We start from the raw sequence: 25,850 nt of genomic DNA, 5'->3' as shown, positions 1-25,850 counted from the left end.
GGTAGGAGATCAACTCCTTGACAGGAATGATGAACCCCATTTCAGCACATAAAAGACGTGAAGATGAGGCTGAAACCACCTCAGATGTTTCTTTGAAGTCTTCAAGTCATGGTTCAACACTGATTGCAGAGATTTCTGAGCTTTTTCTGTTCCGTCAGGAATGACAATATTTTTTGACTGCTTGTGTATACGTATGTGTTGGATTAGAACCCACAGCTGGCCGGGGTGATTATTGACTGCCTGTTCAGCAGTGTGGATTATATTTACACACACACACACCCACGCACACCCACACACGCACACACACACACCCACACACACACACACACTCACACAGGGAGAGTAACAGAGATAAAAATGCTCACATATTCATTTAATTTTAGTCTCGAACACCCATTTTTCATTCGCTGCATCCTTGTGTTTGTGCACAGCTGTGTATTTAAGCAAGTGTGTGTGTCTGAGTTTACCTGTGTGTTTTAAATGTGTGTGTAATTCCCAGCTCTGTGGAGCAGATATATTTAATCCTTTACCTTGCAAAAGCTGTAGTGAGCATCATCTGGCTCTGCATGGGTTTGTGTGTCTGCAGGTGTGTCAGTGCGTCTGTATGTTTATGTGTGTGTGCATTTACAGCTAATTCATCACTGTGGCCATCTCGTTTAAAGAAACAAATTGGCTATAATACTCCAAAGTAGATAAAGGTCTTATTCTGAGTGTAACTGAATATCCTCCAAGACCAAACTAAATGAGATTTTGTGATTTCAACTGGTTTTCTATCCCACATTTAAACCGTAAAGCTTTACCGTTTCCCCCTAGTCTGCATTTTACACCCCATTTAACAGTCTATTGTAATGGTTTTTTTTCCTTACATGCACTGTGGAGACTTTTGCAGACAGCTGCAGTTCACAGTATAAGATGTTCTGCCAGCGGTGAAGTCTAACAACAAGAAAGGGGGGGTGTGTGTGTGTGCAGGTGAATAGTTGCCTGGAGCACAGAATGTGGAAAAATATAATAGAGAGGAAAAAAGTATACAAATCATCAGGAAAGCATTTTTGAAAAGTTTAAAACAATTTGATATAGGAGTCCGGTTAGAGGTATATTTGCACAAACATACCGGCATAACTGTTACAATTAGAAAATTAACCTTATCAACCTTTCTGTGAAACATTTTGTGAAAGTAGCCTTCCTCTTTTACAGTTACAATATTTACAAAGCCACTGATTAATTCTTTAGAGCTAATAAAAGCTGGAATGCTTCAGAAGTACCTTATGAATACTTAATAAAAGGGTTATATCATTCTCTAGGGCAGTGTTTTTCAACCAGTGTGCCGCGGCACACTAGTGTGCCGTGGGAGATGGTCAAGTGTGCCGTGGAAAATTGCCCTCATTAACTGATCTAAAAACATTTCCCATCTCCAGGAAATCAGCTCTTTGTTCATCCAAACAGGTCCTGATAAAACACTGAGTAGTTAGGAATATAAACGATCATAAAATACTTTTTTCTTTGTGTTTATTTGATTCTATTAAAGACATTTTGATAAGAATGACGGTACCGCGATTTAGCTGCAGCTATAACTGTGTAAAGAAAAGTCCCGCAGCTTTTACTGTCTCCACGACTCCACCAATCATTCTTGAAGGCTTAATCACATGTCATCAGTCTGACCAATCAGAAGTGGTTAAAGTCTCCACTTCCTTGTTCCAATTTAGCTCATAACTCACTCAGTTCCAACAAAAACACCAGCTAAAGCTCGTCTTTAGCGGTGTAGCTTTCCACAGAATCCGGTATCAGACCGTGGAACAAGTGAACAAAACCATGAAGCTCAGAGACGCGAGTCTTTCTGCCGTTTTCTCGCAGTTTTCACACTACATCTCCCATGATGCATTGGCTTAAAGGGACAGCGTACAATGAGTCGTCCTTCTTACACGTCTTGAAAAAACAACGAACATACAGTTTGTATGTAACTTAACTTTTATTACATCTTTTAGAAAAACATCTGCAACTTCCTACTTTTTCTGCCACAATTATCACAAAAATGCACGTCAGATTGCGGGGGGGGGCTGTAGATCAAAACAGACTGAGTTTCTGCTTTTTTTTTTTTTTTTTTTTGGGATGCTGGTGTGCCGCGGGATTTTTGTCAAGGTTAAAGTGTGCCGTGGCTCAAAAAAGGTTGAAAAACACTGCTCTAGGGCATGCTCCTGTATGATTCCTGCTGTTTGTGTATTGTAATAACTGACAGTGAGTCAGATTCAGTCAGAAAATACATTGCCTTGCATTCACACTGTAGTGAACTAGACCAGAGTTTACTTCCAACCTCTTTCAGGGTCTTTCTTGGGTTCACTAGTTTATTTTACACCAGAGTTCAGGTGAGCTTTCACACTAACTAGTACTTTTTTATACACGAGGAAACAAACTTGAATGGACCAAACAGCCCAGAGTAAAAGTTTTTTTTCATTGCAACTTTTTATGTGCTGTAAAACCTCAAAAAAGAAAACTCTGTTCCAGAATTGATAGTTTTAGAATAAATTGAGAAAAGTCAACCCTGTGCCTGCCTTATGTAACACAGATTCTTAAAATTTAAAGTGGGAAAAGAAAACTTTTGTTATGTGATAAAGGCTTCAGAAAAAATTCTGATTCATTCAAAAACCCTGAAGTGAATGGAAAAGAACAGCATTCTTGTGCATTGTGACGTGAAACCTAACTGAATGAGGAGAAAACCTGAATGTATTTGACCTGTTAGTGGTGATGTGATTCGGCATATGACAAACAACAGAGGACACACTCATGCACTGACCTACGTGCACACGCACCCACATGGACTCACACAGAGTGTCGGACACAGACACTCATGCATATGTCATCCTTCCTCTCTCCTGTTACTCATTGCTTCATCACTATCCCTTGATGCGGGCTTTATTTCCATCTGGCTCTCTGTCTGTCCAGTGAGTCGTCTGAGTCAGGGTCTCCTTTGGGGTCACTTAATTGTTTGATGTAACCTTCACACCGGAAAAAGTATTCGTTTGACAAATAGGATATTTTCACATGACTGTATTTTTGGTCAGGATTTTACTGAGATTTTTGCCTAAATGTACTTGAGATTAAAGCAAAGATTTTTATTTTTTATTGTAGACCAAATAAAATGACTAAATTTGAATTATTTAAAAATGTTATGACATGTCACACGTAATTACACATTTTAAAAAATATAGTAATGAAGGACACATCTTATGGAGCATTTGTCAAATAGCTTACTGAAGAATCTAAGGCTCATATAAAACCCATTTCTCCTGTTTTTCTCAGTGATGAAGACTCCTCTTGGCCCCTCTCAGCTCCTGGAGAGTGGGCAGATCCTTGCCTTTGGAGGAATGTGTCAAGAAATATTGAACACAAGCCGAGCTCACGCGCTTTCCGTCCAAAAGACTTCTTCCCCAGGTAACTGACACACTTCAGGATCAGTTTCGGGCTAAATCTCTTGCCTTTGTTGAATTGATCCGTGGAATTTTTCTAGGTCAGGGTGGGGCGTACTCCCTTTGTGAGGTGTGTAACCTGCAGCTGACCTCAGCTTCTCAGGCCCAGCTGCATTATAATGGCAGGTCTCACCTCAGGAGAGTAAGACAGCTGCAAGCTGGAGAGACAGGACAACAGACGGCAGGTGCGTTGCTGCAATGGTCTGATGCAAACTTCCATTCCCATGGATGGATGTGACAGTCCCCATTAGCATCAGTAGAAGTCATAATGACATTAACCAGCATGATTTTGCTGTTGGCTTCTTGCGTGTATTGACTCTACTTGTCTCTCATACCAGCTGTGGCTCAGTCCAGAACCCTTCCTCAGGCCACAGGGGTCAGCTCCAAGCCTGCAGGACTCAGTCCAACTCCTGGCCCATCTCCCGGCCTCCTGAGCCCTGGCCTCAGCGTCCCCTCCAGTGCGGCTGCGGGTAGGACCACAACCTCTAAGTCACAACTATTTACAGATGACATGGGTTTTTTTTGGCCCACCTCACATTTTTCTGCTAATATTTGCACTTAAATGCACCGTGACTCCAAGCGGTCAATGCAGCCGCCATCACTCAATGACATCCACGTTGCCATGGTAACAGAGGGATATTATGAGATAAGCAGAATCCCTCTGTTAAGTGAGAGTGACTTTGGCTCATACACCACCGACAGCTGCTGCCCCATGGGAGAGGTCGGAGAGTGGAATTGTGTGTGCACGCATGTGTGTGCGTGTGCGCATGTGTGCATGTTTGAGAGGTTTATACAGAGAAACCGACTCTGCTTTCACTCAGATCATCATTGCAGCTTTACGCTCAGCATCTGTGTGCTAGCTCCACCTCAACATCTGTCAATCACGAGTGTCGTGAGCTAGGTTATTCTCACAATCGGCTGCCCAAGGATGTCTTTTGTTGCACAATTATTGCTAACCTTTTTCAACACCACCAGCTGAGTTCTCCTCATCTTTAAAATCTAGATCCCGTGTTGCAGATTTTTGCACTGAATGCGTGAACATCTGTCGTGTTTTTTAATGATTTGTATTTTTCCAAACCAGCTTCAGTAAATGCCTAAAACTGTTTCTAATTTAATATTTTTTTCTTGTCCAACCAAAGCTTTGCTATTTTTAGACCTTTTATCAACTCTGATCTACTTGTGTTTGCACCTTTTGTGCAACTAAGAATGAAAATACTTCTGTTTATAGTTTTTTTTAAAATTCATAGTAAAATCGATCCATATTGAAAACCTTAAAGACCAACTATGATGAAAAAATTTTTTTGGTGGAGTTTTTAGCCTGTTCTTGTGGCATTTTTAAGATGATGGAGGATATATAAAGAGAAAATTAGGGTTAAAATTGCATTTCTGAGTATTTCTTTATTCCAACCATTGAATCTGGAGCAGATAAAAAATGCAGTTTTAATTTTTTTTATTTTTTTGATTTATATAGCCCAATATTACAACAATAGTTGTCTCAATAGGTTTCATACCGGTAATTATATAATGAACATGAAATCATAAACACATGAAGTCGTAGAATTTAATAGGTAATGGCTAAACTAGACTAAACAGACAAAGCTAAAATGGGCATCTCTGCCCTTAAAACCTCCTTCTCAGTTAAGAAAAACTCATTAAAAAAAAATCCGGAAAAAAAAATACCTCAGGGGTGTCCATATGAAAAAGGGATCCTCCCCCAGGACGGACAGGCAATATACCAGAACTCTTAGAATAGCTCATCTAACTCTACAACTACATGTTTGAATAGTCCAACAGATGGGCTTCGTCCAGATGAAATTGGGGGACGGCTGGGGGCGCGAGGTCCATGGCAAAGTGTAGAAGCACAAGCAGAGACGAGCCAGATATGATGTTCATGGTCAGGTACAGGAGCACAGACGAGCCGAATGGAATCAGGAATCACTCCTGGAGAGGACAAGTAGATTAGAATAGAGGACAGAACCCCAGTGCACCATACTTTCCCCAGCTTCTGACTTCTAGCAGCCTACTAACAACTAATTGTTATTGTTCTTAAATTTAATTCAAACTTGTTAGTAGTAAGTTGCATGCACTATTGTACTAATAGTGGACGGTAATAATAATAACAATAATAAAAAATCTCCATCTTTAGGATTTCACTATTAATACAATAAAGTATAAATTTAAGCAGAGGAAATGGGTCACCCGGCCCAGTTTATGAAGCAATCTTCCCTCTGTAGAGAAATTTGTATAATGGATGTCATGAAAATTGTACTTATTCCCCCAAACTTCATTACAGTGGGTGAGGTAGTGGGAGCAATAAGTTAAACATTCTCTGATTCCTAGTTAGCCTGGCAATATGCCTGTCCAAAGAGGAATGTTTAAAGCCTAACTTTGAATGTAGAAACTGTCGGCCTCTCTTACATGAGCTCACAGCTTATTCCATAAGACAGGTAGACACCTGGTAGTGTCTCTCATGAGACAGGGGCTTGGTGGCTAAAGGCTTTACCTCCAACTATACTTCTAGAAATTCTGGGAACCACAAGCCTGTTTGGTTGGTAAGGCACTATGAGGTCTTTGAAATAGGATGGGGTCATACCTTTGAAAGGCCTTATAGGTTAGCAGGAGGATTTTAAACTGACTGGTAGTCCCTCTCACAACTCAGAGGGGAATTTCTAATCAACTGCTGCCGTTCTGTAGAAACTATGTTTCCTAGAAAACGATACAGTTTTTTTAAAATTTTGGCTAAAAACTTCATGATGATAATCATAAAAAACCACTGACAAGGCTTTTAAAATAGCTGGTAGCAGTGGGATTTTAAGGGCTGTAACTGTTTTATGCTTCATTTGGTTTATAGTCATCATATTTAAAAAAGAAACACCGTATGCTGCAAAATTTATATTTGGGGAGGGAATAGTTAAAATAGTCAGTAAATTCAGTAATAACTGAAGTAGGAATAGTTTGTAGCTTAGGAGTTGGAAAGTCCTTTCACAGGTTTTTTGCCGCCAATATCCTGTTAGAAATTGTAGAAGTATGTATATATATCTATTACATTACAAAAATATTGAAGATTTGGTGCAGTTGAACCTAGAGGTCTCATTTCCTCCCTAACATCATGTCTCATTCTGGTCCTGGGATAGAAGGTACAGTATGGTTAGAGTCTTTACTTTTCAAATTAAAATGCTTTGCAGTTTCCCACCCTCCTCAGTCCTCCAGACAGATGCAGCTGGAATGGTGTCAGAGCATCATCAGTAATTCAGACCTAATTCCTTTGAATCAATCTGCCGGTCAACAGAGTGAGACCGTGCTGTGAGATGTAGAGGAGTTAAAGTGGAGCAGGCAGCAGCAGGTCATTAATCTGGGACAAGGCGCTGATCCAAAACCGTGCTCACATTTCTCTCCATGTTTACCCGTCGTCTCATAAAAATGACATTCTCCGCTTCAATCTAAAATGATTTATTGGTCATATACAACAAAAAGATGTGTTTAGTCTGGAAATCCTTTCCTTAGAAGCTGTAGAAAGCAAAAACAAATGGCACAAAAACCTTGTCCGTCTCTCTGAACATCATCCTGACAGATGAGACGGAGGAAACGGAGACAGTCTCTGTGACACACAAACACCTGTTTCATTGAGTGTGGGGAGCAGCAACAGCTGTAATTACATACTGTATCTCCATATCAGTGTGCAAGAGCTACAATAGCACTGATTAAAGATTAAATCTCTTTGCTTGACACATGCGCTCACACACACACACATATGCACACACAAATGACCTGAGCACCATCCTCTTTGCCGCTTTCTTTGCCCATTACATCATGTCCACTCTGCCATGGAGAGCCGTTGGGCCTAAACTCAGAACTCCTCCGGGCCAGAAGGAGTAAAAGAAAGGGTTTGTGTGACGGTGACCTAAGCGAGCAGCCAATCAGCAGTCAGATTGGATTACATCACTGCTAACAGACACATTTAGTCATACTTAAGCTCACTAACGGTATTCAAAACCAAAGAATTCAAATATCTGCCTGTGTGTTCTGGTTTGCGATTTAATTGCGTTTTAGATAAGACCAATTTCTTCATCCCGCATAAATTCCTGCAAAAATGTATTTATTTTATAATTTAGTTTAGGAAACATGAGGAAAAATCCTCTCCTGTGTATAGGACAGTCCATTTTCTACCATTGGTTGAATACATACAGTCAACACAATCCATGTTGTGATACTGAAAATAACACATAATTATTTTATTGGCAACAATTGTTTACAAATCTTAGCAACACTTACGTGATTTAAAGCTTCTTTTTAGCAAAATAAATAAATAAAAGTAACTGCCATATATATATAGATTGGTAAAAATTTCTGTTTTTATGTTGCTTAATTTTTCCTGTGAAAAGTTTCATTTGCTTTAGTAGATGAAGGTATTTTTGGACCGTTTAAGGCTTATTATGTTTTCAAAGGAGTCCGTTTTAAATGTTATTGTTGCACAGTCCTTTAAAAAGTCGAGTCTTTGTGTTCTTAAGGGAAGCCACAGGAAAGGGCCCTTTGTTTGGCGGTTTCAGTTTTTAATACATCAATAATGAGTACATCGGTTATTGATTATGAAACCATTTCACATGTATTTTAGCTAACTTTTGTTTCCCAAGTCACAACATAAAGTAAAAAAAAGCAAAGATAGCTGAATCACAGACTTAAATAGCTGAGTCTTAGACAGCAAAGTAAAATTAGAATTGATTCCCCACACTTACTAACAACTGGATGAAAATTCCATAATGCTCCACTCCTGTTAATAAAAAAAAGCCCACTTCCACGGTCAAATATCGCCACAGGTCAACGCTGACACCAAAGGACACCTTGTGTGTGTATCAGAGAAGCTACCGGCTCTGACAGCGAGCACAAGTTGATGTCCTGGAAATGACAAGTCATTACATTATCATTTGTTTATTTCTGAATAAACCTGTCAGTTTTCTGCCTAAAAATATGTGGTAAAACATTAAAAATTCTTCTCAAAATGATGACCACTGGGTGTCCTTGTCTAGCACTAGAAATCAAAATACATTGAACATAAAGTTCATTGTGTTCTAATAAATTTCTACTGAAAAAAAACTAAAAAAAATAATAATCTAAAGTGACTATACACTAATATATTTTGGACCTTGGAATTCCATTAAAGAGTGATTATTAAGATTTAAAATATGGCACAATGGCCACTTCAATAAAATGTTCTTATCATAACAACTGGCCGACTTACTACAAACAGGGATTGGTAGACAATAATTATCTTAAACTGATCATTGTAGTTGCACATATAGTGGAATTACAGCCAGGTACTGCACCAGGTCACTGACGACAAATCCAAGCTTATGGACTGTGAATGACATAAATACAAACTACTAATATCCATCCATCCATCCATCCATCCATCCATCCATCCATCCATCCATCCATCCATCCATCCATCCATCCATCCATCCATCCATCCATCCATCCATCCATCCATCCATTATCTTAATCCGCTGGATCTCTTTCGGGGTCACTGGGCTGCCAGAGCCAAACGTGGGTACTGTCAGGCGACGGTGGGGTGAAAACACTGTGCATGTATGTATATATAAGAAAACATGAGCAAAACCTAAAATGTTTACTGGCAAGTTTGATCTAATTGTAAATGATTTTACCTAGATAGCACAAACATGTGTTTTTAAATAGTCTCCCTTTGAATAGATGGTAATGCTTACGGTATTTTAACCTTCTTGCATATTATCCCTCCTGCAGGACAGACGGTAGATACCATTGAATCATGTGCAGGATTAGGTTAGGCTTTATTATGAAACATATTAAAATTGCCCTGGTGGCAGGATCTTGCTTTAATGCTTTTTTTTTGAGGCCACATCCATTTTTCTCTTCCATCTAGTCCATCCTAAATGATTTCTGGCTCAGAGGAGACATCAGTGTGTCTTGGGCTTGTTGTTGCTGACAGGAGTTGTCAGGGGGTTTTCTCCCAGGAACAGGCACCGACCTCTAATTCAAAATTATTCTCTTTCTTATAAAGGGGAACCAGCTGGTGCATTTTCATCTGGATCACATCCTATATTTTTCCTGTATTCATGATGTGTAGTGTAAATCTTTTAGTAATAATGTGGGAAGCATCTAAATAACAAAATCTTTCAAACGTTTATAAAATGTCTTTCGATGACAGATTCTTGACATGACTGTCAAAAACACATTTGGCAATGTACTGAAAAAAATTAAAATCGAATTATAGCTACTATAACGGAAATATATTTAAATACAAAAAGTTAGAAACACACAGTTGCATTTGTAGTGATTTCCATCTCCCTGTTTTAGGTTTTGGGTTTCCCTTCAATTACCACTAGGGGGAAGTGTTCATTATCTTCCAGCTTGAGAAGCAGACTCTGGTCCTCACTAATGAATTAAGTGAATTCCCATGATCCTTATGGTCTGTAAATGAAAAGATTTGCTCACATGAGACTCATAACTTCTTTTCTACTTTTTTTCCCTTCCACTCTGTCTTTCTGCCTCATCAGCTCAGATCAAATAGATGAGTAGTTCTCATTAAAAACGCATCTTTTCCTTTCTAAAGAACTGTGTGTGTGTAAAGATAAAACTGTTTTATGTATCCCTCTTGGGCTAATAAAGGCCAACTTGTTGTCATTCAGAAAGACACTGCAGCGATGCAGCAGTGTATGTTTGTCATGTGGAGGCTCAGGGCTGTTGATGTCTGAGCTTTGTCTTATTTATTCAGCAGTGTAGGACTATCATACTGGAGGTGTGATAAAGTGATGACAGCAGGCTCAGAGGTGGTGGTGATGGTAGGGTTACCAAACTATACAGAATGACTTCATTTGAATTATTAATGCTGAACCTGCTCGGCCCACATCCTACATTACTCAACCAATGAATGTGTCAACATGAGGATCTCAAGATTTATAGCTAGTTATGTTTAGTCAATGGAGGTGAGCAGAGAACGGAGGTTGTAGTTTGACTTTTATAGACTAACAGGTAGGCAACAGGTAAATGCTGTTTAGGTTTATGTTTTCTGTGGTAAAGCATTAGTTTTAGCTGTTCACTAAGGTTGGTTTAAGAATTGTTTAGAAAAAAAGCTCAAATTAAGAAGTTTGTTTGTCGTCTGCTCCTGATTCACAACGATTTTATTAAAGAAAATACTCAGAAATACAATTCTCAACCTAATTGTCTTGATTGATTTCCTCCATTATCAGAAAATTGCCTTTCTAACATGTTAAAAACACAAACAACTGGATTTTCACAGGAGTAGGTCTTTAAACATTTTCCTTATGAAGTCAAATTTTTACAGCTTGTGTGTTCAGTAGTAAAATAAATCAGCCATGTCTTGATATCTTAGTTATTTATTCCCAATGTTTCTGCTGAGTCGTCACTTGTTCCTGTCATTTTCCAGCATTCCAGCATCTCTGAGGATGCAGGGAAGAAATAACTCTCCTCCCCATTTCGCTCATCTGGCTCTTTTCGACGCATTCTAAATATCTTCTATTCAAGTTGACTGGAGTCTTATTTCAGGGATTACTTGGGCTTTGGAGAGCTTCCTCAGCTGCTCCCACATGTAAGCAGCCTTCCAGCGGACTGGGTTATTTATCATCGCAGATGGTCGCAGGCTGCCGAAAGGACTATGAAATATTCTTTCAGCGTACAAACCTTTGTGAAAACTGATCGTAAATGTTTCAAAAAGCAAGAGTCTCGTGCGGATGAAAAAGCGAGGTGTGAGCAGGGAGGCTGGCTTCATCGCTGATTTAGAGCGAGAGCGTTCTGCACTGACAGAGAAGGGGGGGGGGGGGTAAAGTAAAGGGATTTCCTTTGAGACTGGTGAGGGGGGGCTGCTGTCACTGTTCCCCCTGAATAGCATCACCTCTGTGATTCACTCTCACGCTGCTCCTCGCCGCGGCTGACTGCTGGCGCCCTCTCCTCTCAAACATGCGCCTCTCCGCGCTCACACGCAGGCAGGCGGGCGGACGGTGACCCTCCGCCGTCTGCGTTGGCTTCTCCTCTCCGCTGTGGGTTTAGTTGTTGGGGAAGCAGATGTCAGAGTGGAGAGGAGAGAGGGGGAGGCAGATGAGGTGAGGTAGCCGTGCTCCTGTCCATGATGTGGAATAGTTTCCTGAGCCGAGGTAGGAAGCCTCTCTGCTGTTTGTTTATGCCTGAGTTCAGCAGATTCACACTTTTGTTTTTCTCTGCATCTTTTTCTTCGTGTTTATGTTGAAGCCCTGTAGGTTCACAGCTGTGTGTCATACTTCTGCAATGTTTTGAAGGCTGCTTGGGGGATTTGTGCCTCAGGGCCATGACCTTGATGTGAACCATGAACTGAGCTTGTATACTGTTGTCAAGTTCAAAATGTGAGACCACCCATTGTTAAAACTGCTGTTGTGAAGTGGACTCAGAGGAGGGTTAAGCACCAAAACGTGCTGTATTCTTACTGTACATAGTCTCTGTTAATCGTCAAAACCATAAAAGTGATGCAAAAGCTGAATTTGAGATTAAAAAAATGTTCTTCTTCTTTGAACAGATTACCATATTTTTGAGAGTATAAATTGCGTTTTATGCAGAGTTTGGCCAGGGGTGCGACTTATACTCAGAAAGGACTTATAGTCTGAAAAATACGCCATGTAATAATATTTAGAGAAGTACTTTAACACTATATAACTGTTCGAATCATATTTGTTACACACATTTCTGAGACCTCTATCTCATTAGCATGATGCCAAACGTTCCTTAAAACCCATTGGATATAACTTGCTTCATGTTTTCTACCCTGTAGTTCATTGTCATTCCACTAGGTGGGTTTTCCTGCTCATTTCAAAATGGCCACTCCAACGAAACCTCAAGAGCGCTATTGGCGGGAAAAAGTTTAGCTAATTTTCTAAATTTTATGATGAGAATAACTCGTCTACTGTTTTTCATTTTTTTAAATGACTACTTTCTGTATTGAAAGAATGCAAAAGTTGTTGATAGTTCATTCTTAATAATACAATCACACCAAGTTAAATTTTCAAACAGAAGGTTTTCTTTTCCTGAACACTCATGTTAATGTTTTTGCATCTTAAACTAGCATTTTTGTGAGCAAAAACTTTACAAGTCAACCCAACGTATCATAAATGATACTGTCCTTACTCATACAAAATGATATTGGATAACTGTATAGGGTTTAAAAACAATTTAATTCCAAATGATTTGACTTTTCTGTTAATCTTATCTGTTGCTCCTCTTCTGCTGTGAAAACCTCGCTCGTTAAAGTACCTAGTATTTGCATGTTAAACCTTTTATCTTGTCAGGATTAAATGGACATCGAAACAAAAACTGTGCTTATAATTGGTTCTCTTGGAGAGGCTATAGTCAGAAAGCAGAATAAATGCTCCTACAAAACCTTTCAACAGCCGTCCCTACCTGAGCCTCTGGCCACCTACAGGGCTCTGCTCACGTGTTCTTGACCTGAAACTGCCTCAGCTCACACAGAGGAGGGTCTTTGCCGCAAATGTTTGGGTGGAGCCTTGGATACGACTGTACTGGATGTTAAGGATACACAGAAGCTGGGATTTCTTTGTTGCGTCTTCTTCTCAGCGGTCTGGCTCCCTGACATTCTTTTTATAATGGGTAGCATGATGGCTGTGATGAAGCACACGCTGTTGCTCATCAACCCCGTTTATAAAACAGTAAGTTGCTCTGTTCTGTCTCATTTTGTTTTAATTTGCTAGCCCCTTTCAGCATTGCACCCTTATGTGCTGTTCATGTGGGCTGCATTAAATTAGCTGAACTTTTTATAATCAAACCAACATTTTAAAAGTTATATAATAAGTTAATAGGTCTTTTTTATTATTAAAAAAGAGAGAGTAAGTTTAGCCTGGCAATAAGCCTGTCCAAAGAGGAATGTTTAAAGCAGTGTTTTTCAACCAGTGTGCCGCGGCACACTAGTGTGCCGTGGGAGATGGCCAAGTGTGCCGTGGGAAATTGCCCTCATTAACTGATCTAAAAACATTTCCCATCTCCAGGATTTTTGCTCTCTGTTCATCCAAACAGGCCCTGATAAAACACTGAGGAGTTAGGAATATAAAAGATCGTAAAATACCTTTTCTTTGCGTTTATTTTATTTTATTAAAGACATTTTGATAAGAATGACGTACCGCGATTCAGCTGCACCTTCGGCTGTATTTTGGAAAAGTCCCGTGTTGGGGGGGTTAATCACATGTCATCGGTCTGACCAATCAGAAGTGCTTAAAGTCTTCACTTCCTTGTCCCGATTTAGCTCGTAAAGTCGCTCAGTTCTAACAAAAATACCAGCTAAAGCTCGTCTTTAGCGGTGTAGCTTTCCACAGAATCCGGTATCAGACCGTGGAACAAGTGAACAAAACAATGAAGCTCCGAAAACCGATCTTCGGCCGTTTCATGCACTACATTTCCCATGAGGCATTGGGTTGTGAGAGTGACAGCGCAAAAGGAGATCTGTTGTTAAACGTCTTGAAACTAACGAACACACAAACTGATTTTAAATCTTCTAACTTAACTTTTATTGCATCTTTTAGAAAAAAAACAGCTGCAGTTTCCAGCTTTTTCTGTAACAATTATCTCAAAAATGCATGTGAGATTGTGCAGGGGCTGTAGATCAATACAGACTATGAGTTTCTCCTTTTTTTTTAATTTTTGGATGCTGGTGTGCCGCGGGATTTTTTTTAAGGTTAAAGTGTGCCGTGGCTCAGAAAAGGTTGAAAAACACTGGTTTAAAGCATAACTTTGAATGTAGACACTGTCGGCCTCTCTTACATGAGCTCACAGCTTATTCCATAAGACAGGTAGACACCTGGTAGTGTCTCTCATAAGACATAGGCTTGGTGGCTAAAGGTTTTACCTCCAACTATACTTCTAGAAATTCTGGGAACCACAAGCCTGTTGGTTGGTAAGGCACTATGAGGTCTTTGAAATAGGATGGGGTCATACCTTTGAAAGGCCTTAGAGGTTAGTAGGAGGATTCTGAAAGTGAGAGCCAGTAAAATAAGGCCAACACAGGAGTAGTGAGTTCTCTTCTGCTAGTTCCTACTAACAATCTTGCTGCTGCATTTTGAATGAGCAGAAAACATCTTGTGCTATCTTGTGGGGTCCAGATGACCCCACCCTTACATTGGCGTGTTATCCCTACCATGACAAAGGTGGATAAAGGTGGAGAGGATTTCGTGTGATCCACGGACACCAGTTAAGATCAAAAATCATTGAAGGAAAAAAGATTCAGCGCACTGTCTTGTAAGGTGCCGTGGAGGCACGTTAACGTTGAGAGTGGGGAGATCTGGACCCCACAAGACAGGTATTGGCTTTGTATCGGCTAGCAAAGAGTTAAAAAAAAGCTTTTGTTTATATATACAGATGTTTATAAGGAAAGGGCTTTAACAGTTGCTGCCCTTTGTGTGGGTGTGCAGGATTTACATTTTGACCTACTTAAACACTCCTACATAAGACTGCTTTGCTATTGTATGGGTTATTCTCTCTGCATAATTGTAATGCAGAGTGAAGGCGAGTGCTGCTTTCAGCAAATCTACCCTACAGCTTGCTGTCCTTAGATTTAAATCAGTCATACCCAGAACAAAAATTAAGCATTTATTGTTTTATAGTATCTCTATTTAGATACTACATAATGCCTGTTACATGTGATTGCTTTGCCAAAAACATTTTACTCATCCAGACCTGCATGGACTTCAATTTTATTGTAAAGTGAAGCTAGAGGTGTTTTTGGGCACTCAGTTGGTGCTCTTCATGCAGGTTTTCCTTTACTTCCTACTTTCTGTACATTATAAGACTGTCACGCATAAAAAGTTGTTGACAGGCAGGGAGTTTGCCATGTTTGTCATGAATTATCTAGTTAAGCGACATGACAATGAAAAAAAAATTTCTCTCATCCACACGTCATTTAAACACGTGTAAACAAATGCCATTCAAATAAACTGAGACACACTAATAAAAATACAATATTATCATTTGACAGGCATGATTCAACCGGGACGACCATCAAGTGATCTTCGCTGACAGCATCAGCAATAAAACTGCAGCAGATCTAAAGAGGAAACAAGAAAAAGTCCCTTTCCTTTGCACTTTATCTGTTTCTCTATTCAGCAAACCAAAGCATGATCCCCAAATCCTTTATAAAGGACAACAATATGAGGATCCTCAACAGAAACTGATAAATATCTGAACTGATGTGACCATGACTGGTTTGGTTACTTTGCAATTCACTGCTTTAATCAATTTCAACAAATGTTTGACAGTCAGAAAATCACAATATAATTTGTGCTGAATACAAAAGAATACAGATGCAATACGCTTTTGCCAGGTACACATTTTTCAACTTTTCCTCCTTTTTTCAGATTTGCACAGTGGCAAAATCTTGGCATCACTTTAGCTGCAAAAGTTATTCTGAATTATATACTACTGTGATTCACATCACACATTGCAAGTTAACCAAGTTTGCTGGTCAGCAGGAAAGTTTCGATTAATTTTCACAAATTAGATTGCTAATTATTCCTACAACTTTTACAGAAACATTTTTCAAATAAAAGATTTATTTATGTTTTGGGATCCAGTCAGCCACAAATACGTTTTCCGTTTTATGGATTGCTCTCACAGAGTTTTCCCACATTTTTTGCCATATGAAAACTGAACCCAAAACAGTTCAGGACAAGTTGCACCACCTGAAACAACTGCAACTGTTTAAAGAAAATATTTTTAGTGAAAAATCCAGACGCTCAAAGACGAGGTGCTAAACCCCATTTAGAGATGCTTTGGAGACATTTGATGTATATGTCAGCATAGAACCGGATGAGACACCTCCACCCTTAGTCTGGCATATCTACTTAAAACAAACCATTAAAAAAGTTCAGAAAGTTTATCATCAACTAACTTTTGCCACATTTACCAACTGTTGAGGAAAATAAAAAGCATCCTGTGCATGTGTAACACATTAATATTTCCCCCGTGAACAAATATATTTGAATGAATTGAGAAAGAGCATCATTTATCCTCATCTTGTTTTCTAAAGACAAAAGGGAATCCATCAAAAGATTCCCTTTTAGTTGTTTTTATTATAAATTCTAGATTGCATATTTTAATATCAGAAGCCTTTGAAATGATAAAAAAAAGACTCTAAGTCGTATCTGTTGACTTTCAGCCTGAATTCTAATGTTTTCCATCTCTAAGGATTTGCTTTTATTTTCTCCAAAACGGAGCAGGATTCCTGGAGTGAGCCTGAAAAAAAACAAACCTTTCAACATTCAATAATACAATATGACCAAGCAAACAGATGCACAAGTTATGCAAAAGCAACCGCTGCTCTCTGATCTACTCCCACACGCACACACAGCACAGGATCTGCAGCAGGGGAACTTAATCTTTCATCCTCCAGTATAATCTGTAAATAGAGTGCGGTTATCTTTTCTCTCTGTCTCCTTCGTTTCCCGGAGGGGGGGTAGAGTTTCTGCTCTCTGGAGGAAACGGCAAAGAGGGGATTTGCATGTGACACGCACGCACATCCTTAGCGACACACCTGACGTTGAGGGTTTGAGGGCTCATATGGCGGTGACACATGCCACTCTTGCTGCAGTCACCTGATACTTTCTCTGTAACTCACTCAGCCTGGGGGTGAGCGGTCGGTGGGTTGGGCTGCTCTGAGTTTCGTGAAATTACAACACGTGTGGAAAAAAATTGGAACAAAATTTGAAGAGAGGGAACCGTTGGGAGGTACATTTTATAAAGGCCGAGATCCCGTTCAGGTAGGCTCTGTGGTGAAAACCAACCTCTCTGTTCTCGCTCATCCTCCTCATCCTCAGCCTTCGTGACTGTTTGTGTGTTTCCGTTTGGGTTTCACTTCGAGGCCATGTGTTTCAATGACTTCACAGTCTGATTAGCAATACCAGATGTTCCTCCGCTGGGTTTCATTAATCTGAAATGAAGCAGAAATAATTGCGTGGATGATGCTTTTACCACAGTGAATCTTCTCCTCCATCAGGCTACATGCAGTGCACTGTGACATGAATCCAACATGAAGGTCCGACAACATTTTAGCTCCTTTTGTGAGGAAAAAACATTAGGCACTACTTTTGCTCAGACTTATTGAACAAACTCCCCATGCAGATGAAACTACCCTTTGAATTTTAGGCATTTTGAATCTTTTTAGGCTGTTTTAATCTCTGTAGTTTTAGTCAATACATATGGAATTTAGCACTAAAAGGTGTTTTGCAATAATTATGGTCTGATATTAAAGCTGTGAGACAAAGGCATGACCAAGAGCCATTGGGGCACAACTGAATGCCTTTATTTAGGTATGAAATATCTACATTTAAGATCATTCAAATTTATATAGTATTGAAATACTTTTGAATGCAACCATAGATAAAGTCTTCGCCGTTTAGCTCGTCAATCTGCAGTTGCGTGCCTTAGCAGCTTCAAATTCTATGTAATTTTGCAAATTTCCAAATGTAATTTAGTAAATTAACATTTGCTAAAATAAAATTTTTTAATTAAACAATTGTTTTTTTTGCTATTTGACAGTAGATCCACCTTTTTTATTGACTCTTTAAATCCCACTGTGATCATCTTTTGATCTATTGTAAAAGTGTTTCCAGTGGTCTTTTTAATTATGCTGCTTTTAGCCAAAATAAAAAATCCTGCAGAGCGGCAGGAGTTCATCAGACACTCGCCTGAGTTGTGGGCCGGACCGTGGGCATGAAGATTATTGAGAGTTCTCTGTTTATGTTATCTGCTCTTACTAGCTTACAGCCCTTCACACCACCCTTCATCACCTCCATCAAAATGCCACAAGAAGATATATTAAAAACACAATTTTCAATGTTTTTTAATGGAAAAAGAAGTGTAAAAAGATAGAACAACTGTATTTTTTACCTCTGTGAACTGTGCTTTTTTTTTTTTAATTTAGCATTTAACCAGTTCTTTCTGTTTTCTTTAAGGGGATTCAATAGTGAGGAGGACGGACATGTTAATCACAGAAATTCTTCAAATAATAGAACAAAGACTCAATTCAAAACATTATGTTTGAGTGATAAGATTAAGTTTATTAATGATACACTACCTTAAAGTCAGATAGACTAAAATAAATGAGCAACCTTTACGCACATCAGAAATGTTCCTGAGTCCAGATCAGGGATGCACTGTTTCTGAAATGTGTGTCCAGACCTGGAAACCCAGAAACTCAAATTGACATATAGACTCGGAGGCTTCGAGTGATAATATATCAGCAACATTTCTCAGTAACCTCACCCAGTGATCTCTAAGCTATGCAGATCAGATCACTTACAAGAGTTTCCATTTGAGCTGACAGATCAGCAGAAGACTGTTGGGGGGTTTCACTTCATGCTAGCTTTCAAGTGGAGCGAAACTATGTGTTTGTGTTTGTGGGAGCAAGGGAGGTGTGAATTCCAGGAAGGACTGTGACTAACGCAAGGTGCATAAATCTGGCCGCTGCAGTGGAATCTGGACTGACCCGCAGGATTCTGGAGGTTTTAAATGAGAAACGATTATGTGGCTCTTAATCTCAGCATCCAATGAAAGCAAGAGCCGGAATATGCAATCAATGAAATGCTTGCAGCTTTTGAGTTTGATGATTTATTAATCAACGGGGGGGGGGGGGGGGTATTTGAATGTGATCAGGGGTTGAATCTGCAGAATTCCAGGATTTACTGCAAAAACGGCATGTAGAAAAACAAAATCAATCGACTGTCTCTGCTAAGCTCAGATGATCAAACCAAGATTGCAGGGAAAGCCAGCCATGCTGCCCTCTGATCCTCAATGTTCTTTTCACCTGCACTGAGAATATTATTTAGGTTGGACAAAAGTACATCAAGAAATATGTGGGAGCATGCAAATTTTTTTACTGTAGTTTTAACACATGTTATACTCGATTCTGATTGGCTGCTAGGTGTGCATTAAAAAGTGATATACCAACAAAACAACCTTTTGCTTCATTATTTGGACAAAAACGAGCAGTAAGAGGTGAACTTTCTCTCTGAACTGATGCTTTATTCAACCCATCGGAAAGATCAGCATAGATATATATCGGTTTTTATCGCCGAATCTTGACTGCAGCGGTGGTGCGGCACGACGCGGACTATTCGTCACGTAGTGTTTTTTCTTTTTTTTTTGTCACGTGGTGCGGCGCGAAGAGTCCGCGTCGCAAATAGCCCAAAGATCCATAGATCCAAATTGAAAAAAAAACTATTTATTTGTTTTGTAAGTGACCATGGTATAAGCAAGTTAATGGCTTTTGAAGTATGCATTATCACTTTTTAACGCACTTCTCGCCACGGCGGACGGTTCAGGCTTCCACGGCGTGCTTTAAGAAGTGATAATGCATACTCCGTCGGCCATTAACCCTTACTTAATCATTGAATTAGAAACCCATGCTTTTATCTGTTTGTTAGAACTCCTACTCTCCTCTCTGTCTTAGAAGCAGCTTTCTGTTTTAATTTAGTTTTGTGACAAACAGATTTCACTGTTATTTAACTTTAATTTACATAAGAAATGGCTCAGTCGGCTGCGTCTAGGACTGGCGCATGGGAAACCAGGGTTCGTTTCACAATGAACTCCATCCAGTGTGGGTCTCTGACCAAGATCCTTCACACAAATGCTTAACTATGTACCCACCAGGGGCCCAACTCTGGGTCCCCCTGTCCTGGTCCCCAGCTCGGATAAAATACAGGGTTGTGCCAGGAAGGGCATCCGACCTAAGGATCTCTGACAAAACCATCTGTCCAAATCAGATTTGCTGTGGCAACCCCTGAAGGGATAAGCTGAAAGGTGAACAACAAACAGTGTGTAGATGTTGGGTACATTGCAGTAAAAGTCTATACACTTAAAGTTGATTGCCACAAGAAAACTAAGAAAAGATCTTTTTTAAATGATGTAAGTGTAAAAGAAATGTGGAAGAGTTGGTTGCTCTGCACCAACGGTACTGCCCACAACTTGGAGGTGAATTTCTAATGAACTCCTTCTGTTCTGCAGAAACTATGTTTAGATTTGGCCTTAAAACAGCATAATCATAATAAAAAGACCACTGAAACATTTATACAATAGATCAAAAAACTGTCTTTAAAAAATCAGTTATGGTTTATAGAAAAAAAAGTGTCATCAGTAAAGCTAGCCAGCTAAACTCTCACAAGTAAATAAATCAAAGTTAAGCAATAACAGTTGAATGCAAAAATGTTTACCATGCTTTTAGCTTTAGCCCTGTGTGCAACCACATGTTGACCGTCGAGACTCTAAGGAATAATAATAATAATAATAAACTTTATTTATATAGCACTTTTCGAAATCCAGATTACAAAGTGCTGTACAATTAATATAAGACAACTTTCCTAATGGATTAAGTTAATCTATCCAGTACCCATCTAAAGTGGATTAATGGGCAGATACAGTTCCAGACTATGCTAAAGCTCCAGAAGTAAATAAGTAGTCTAAAGGATCTCTAAATGAAGGGCTTGTTTTTGCGTAGTGCTCTCTATGACAGACCTGCTTCAAAGGAACTGCACTGGCTAACCTCTGTATTGTTATTATGCTTTTTCACTAACTGTTTCCATGTGAAACATAATTAGACGTGTCAACTCATATATATATATAGCAGCTTCTTAGAACAGAATCTTACTGGTAGAGAGAAGGGTCAGAGTGTGTGGACTTGTGTTTGTACATGCGTGGCTTGTAACAAGACCTCAGAGGACAGAAGGACAGAATTAAGACTCTGTCACCATGCTATTAATCATTGTCACGCATATCTTCAGTTCTTACAGATCATAAATAAAACAGGACCACGCTGAAGGGTAACATGACCTCATTTATTGTTTGAACTCTTCAAGTTGCAACTGTGTAAAAATGAAAGAACTGCAGGATTTTTCTTGACAGATGCTAAAAGACCGAAAAGGTCAGACAGTAGTGACACGTTTAAATACAGGGTTTTTAAAGACTTCATGGAAAGATTTGAAGGGTCCTTGAAGTGATTTTATCTGCCCTTCAGTGGATTAGAGGATTTAGGAAGAGCTATCAATGATCTTATAGTCTAAATGTATAATACAGATATGTTACTGACAGGTGGTAGACAAACAAAACAACAGAGTTTCATATTGGTAGATAAGAGAATACTAAAACTGAGGTCAAAAAGATCATTAAGTAATCCCCATAACTTCTTTTTCTCTTCATTTTTTGGGGATACAATATCATTTTGTTTAAATATTTTTTTTTTTTGCATGATAAAAATGTATGGTGGCCCTGAAATGCAAATCACACCAACAAATCACTCAACTCAAAAATATATTAAAGATCACAGTGGAAATTTGAAAAAAAACATTACATTTTAAAAAGTAAAACAAAATTCCAGAATTGGAATTGTGTTATCCTAACAAGCCCAGGTTTCACATAGATAGAAATATGAAAGACTGTGAAATACTTTTTTCTTTGTGTTTATTTGACTTTTTATTTAATTTCAGGCTTGGTTTCCACCCTGCCTGCCCATGTGTCAAAGTGTTTTGGGGCCACACACTGAACTGTGTTGCTCCTGGTGGTTATCGGTTGGCTCCAGTGTTTGTCAGCAGAAACGCCATTAGTGTGTAAAAGTGTGTTTGCATGGGTGAATGGGACTGTGACTATAAAGGGCTTTGGGCCATCAAGGAGGGTAGAAAAGGGATATACAAGTACACACCATTTACCATTCTGCAAAGAAACATACTTCTTGGTTCTGTTACGGACAGACAGGCAGACGGCTGGATCCACTTGCAGCGGGTTTATTGAACAGATGGGTTGACAAAGCAGAAGTCTGACACAACTATAAGTCCATAGAGCTAAGGCAGGGTTGGACAGGCAGGTCAAACACGAACATTGAAGTTTCAGGGGTCAGGCTTAGGTTATCGTGGGTTGGGGGCAGGCGGCCGACAAACAAAGTCTGGTTCCGGAGTCGGAGTAGAATCAGGGTCAGGTCAACAAAAGGTCAGGTCCGGATATAAACGCTTGGTAATGCCGGCTAAGCGGCACAGACAATACTTTGCACTGAGCGAGACTCGGTGCGCTGCTTAAGTCTCAGGTGGGTGATTGTCAATGGGATCCAGGTGAGCGGCATCCGGGGACTACGCTGCGCTGAGGCGGCTGGGAGATGTGGTTCGTCAATATTCCAGGGATGGCTCCCACTGGTGACCAGAAGGAGAAACAGAGCTCTGACGTTTGTATTTTTCTTTCCTTTTTTGTTTGGCCATACTAAAGTTTTCTTTAAATGAGGCAGTATTGTAAAGGAGCAATCAATTAGGAACAGTGTCTAAACTGAGAATTATAACAAAGTCTAGAATAAATCCCATTTTATTATGTTTTGACATTTGAAGTTTGCAAAAGAAAAAATAGATCTGCAATCACTATAGGCTTTTAAATGCTTTCCTAAATCTGGAAACAGTATTCACAATTTGGTCTTACAGTGTATTATTATTATTATGTAGAATAATATTTCCGTTTTTTCTTTCTGTGTGGAGTTTCAATGTATCTATATAGAACATAATCTTGTCCTATCAAGTTTAATTTTACTCGGGACAAAGATCTTTTGTCAGTGTCTTGTGCTGAAAGCAAAGCTTTCATTTTGGCAGGAGTACCAGGCTGACATGTAACACTATCTTTAGAAGCAGACTCTAATCTGTATTTACTATCATGAATAATCTCCCAGCTAATAACAGCTGATCCAGACGGTCATGTGAGCTGTTGTGTTTCTGGCCACAGGTGTCAGATTACAACACTGCCCTGTGTATCGTTCTTTAATCCTTATGTTTTATCAGACAACGTGTCTCAATCCACAACTCTGCTTCTGATAATGCCCACATTATCATGCTTGCATCAACATAAACAAGTTTCAAAGCAAGTTCCTCTACCATTGTTTGAACTTGCAACCATACAGTTGGAATGTAACATTAACCATGGTGCATATGGAAGCATTTCAATGGTTTACAACTTTTGTTTTAGTGGGTTTATGATACAATGCATAATGATTGTTTATGAAGACTGGATTGGAAGTAATCAAATACTCCTCATGAGGAGGGCCTGGTTTAAATGCTGGATGCTTTAGTGTTTCTCTCATGTGCTCATGGTTTGCTCTGCATACTGCACGTTTCCTTCCACCGTCCAAACGCATACTGATGAGATAAATGGGACGCTGTTTCTCTCCACTTGAGAAAGTGTGTGGACCATTTCAGGGTGGTCTCACTTTGGTCTCACCTACTCCAATCATCTTTTGATCTGTTGTAAAATGATTTTCAGCTGTCTTTTTTTATGACTATGCTGTTTTTAGCCAATATTTAAAAATAATAGGACATTGTTTTATGCAGGGTGACAGTAGTTCATTTAAAAATTTACCTTTGAATCAAGGGCAGAACTGTTGGTGCAGAGTGCCTTCCCATCCCTTTGTTTATCCTCTCCTGGTAGCTCACACCCCCAACCTAACTGTAGAGGTGCAACAAAAATGGCGAGCAGTATTGGAGCTGTGCAGCATCTGAGCCAGATGCCAGCTCGGATGAAATTGAAGTTGTACATGGATCTATTTTTCTTCAAGTGGATGCATCGGAATGGAGCGGAGTACGGAGCTTGTGGCCTGCTGTTTGTAGCTTCTATGTCACAAGTGCAAGATTTTTTCGGCTGCATGTTTTTAATCTGCTCCTGAATCAAACAATTTGAACAAGGAAATACTTAGAAATGCAGTTAATGTGCTTAATTTTCATAATGTGTCCTCCATCATTGAAAAAATTGATTAGCTTTGAAAAAACATAAAATATAAAGAGAAAATGTGAAAGTTGTTGTTTGTATGCCGGATAAGGACATCCCAAGTGTCCTTATGGCACGGACCTTTGGCTAAAGGGTTGCTAGTTTGGTTTCTGCTGCTAAACCTGGATAGGAAGAATACCCAGCAGGGTATTTACACTCTTCATCTTCTTCAACGTTTTCCTCCCTTCATCCTAACTAATCTTTGCAACTTTTCCTGCTCCACAAGCACCTCTCCCCCTCTGTGCTGTCTAACATTTTCCTCATTCATCAGCTCTACAAAGTTCTCCTTTCTTCTTTCCATCACAGCTGAAGAACAGGTCAACAAATCTCCATTCCTGCCCGTGATCAAGCTAACCAGCTGCACATCCTTCCATGTCGATTTGTCTGCCTTGCCAATCTGTACAGATCTACTTCTTCCTCCTTTTTGTCCGACCCTGTCATAGAAGTCCTTGTACACCCCCTGTTTGGTCTTTGCCACCTTCACCTTCAACATGTGCTGCATGTCCCCGTTCTTCTTTGCGTGCTCTCTTCCAGTCTTCTAGAGTCCCACTTTGTCTTCTAACCTCTTTGTCCTAACACTATTCTAACTTCTTCATACCACCACCACCACATTTTTTTCATCCACATTTCTCATTAACAAGTTAATGTCATGAGAAAATGAGAAAATACGATTTCAATGAAAGGATAAACTAACATTTTTATTTGAGGCTAAACTAAACAACTAAGTTTACACATGATTGTTTTAAATTGATTTACTGTACATTATGACTGGATGAATGTATATTTAAAATGTGTGTGAACACAATAATTCATATTTAAAAACCTTATGAAGCACATAGAATGGACTATGATTAATGCAGTCATGTAGGATGATAACTAGTTCCAACAGATTTAGATTAAACATAATTCAAGTCAATTCAGTTAAACTGACACAAAAGGTGTTATTTATTTAAAATTTATTTAATATTTCAAACTTATCATTAGCTGTAATCTGTCAGAGTTTATTTACTTTTTGTTGATTTTTTTTCTATTCAGATTTTGAGTTTTTGGTGTATGTGAGTGCTGGCTTAAAAGAATATTCTTATTCTCTTTGGCTTAATCCTTTTTAGAACAGGTCATGTATGTAGCACTCTTTTAAGACTTTGAAACTTTAAACTCAACATTTAAGGCTCTCCGCCTCTACAAACCTCACTCAAACATGCTGTTTTTGGTGTATCTAGTCCCTATGCTGCGTTAACGTCAGGTTTGGATTCTTTCTGGGGTCAGTTGAGGTCCTGGTTGGATGTCCTGGTTTAGATGTCCTAGTTTGTATGCTTTCTGCCTCTTTAAATGGAAATGAAGGAGAGCTGAGGTGCACTGAGCTGCTCGTGTTGGCCTGAAGGCAACTGGACTCGTGAACTCATTATGTGAGTCCCTCGCTCACCTTCCGCTTGCCTTCAGTCTCTCTGGATTGCTACCTTCCTCTGCCTCAAGCAGCTGCTGCTCTGCCTTTTGTCTACATGTATGTGATGTTACTGTAAAACAGAAGGTTGCCGTCTGCAGCGCCGTAAACATGAGAGATGACAGTCTGCACTGCATCTTTGGAGGATT

The 25,850-nt window shown here is 39.4% G+C and overlaps 1 protein-coding gene across 1 annotated transcript in view; it reads left to right on the top strand.

Moving 5' to 3' along the window:
* znf385b (zinc finger protein 385B) overlaps nt 1-25,850 on the top strand; it is a 64,930-nt gene that overhangs the window by 26,300 nt on the left and 12,780 nt on the right. The window contains exons 2-4 of the mRNA XM_011489282.3: nt 3,295-3,426; nt 3,503-3,646; nt 3,800-3,931. Coding sequence (XP_011487584.1) covers nt 3,297-3,426; nt 3,503-3,646; nt 3,800-3,931 — 406 coding nt within the window. The 5' untranslated portion in view covers nt 3,295-3,296. The remainder of the gene's footprint in view (nt 1-3,294; nt 3,427-3,502; nt 3,647-3,799; nt 3,932-25,850) is intronic.

This window comes from Oryzias latipes, chromosome 21, assembly GCF_002234675.1.
Source record: "Oryzias latipes chromosome 21, ASM223467v1".
Taxonomy (NCBI): domain Eukaryota; kingdom Metazoa; phylum Chordata; class Actinopteri; order Beloniformes; family Adrianichthyidae; genus Oryzias; species Oryzias latipes.
The sequence above is the reverse complement of the archived record's forward strand: the minus strand, read 5'-3'. Positions and strand labels throughout refer to the sequence as shown.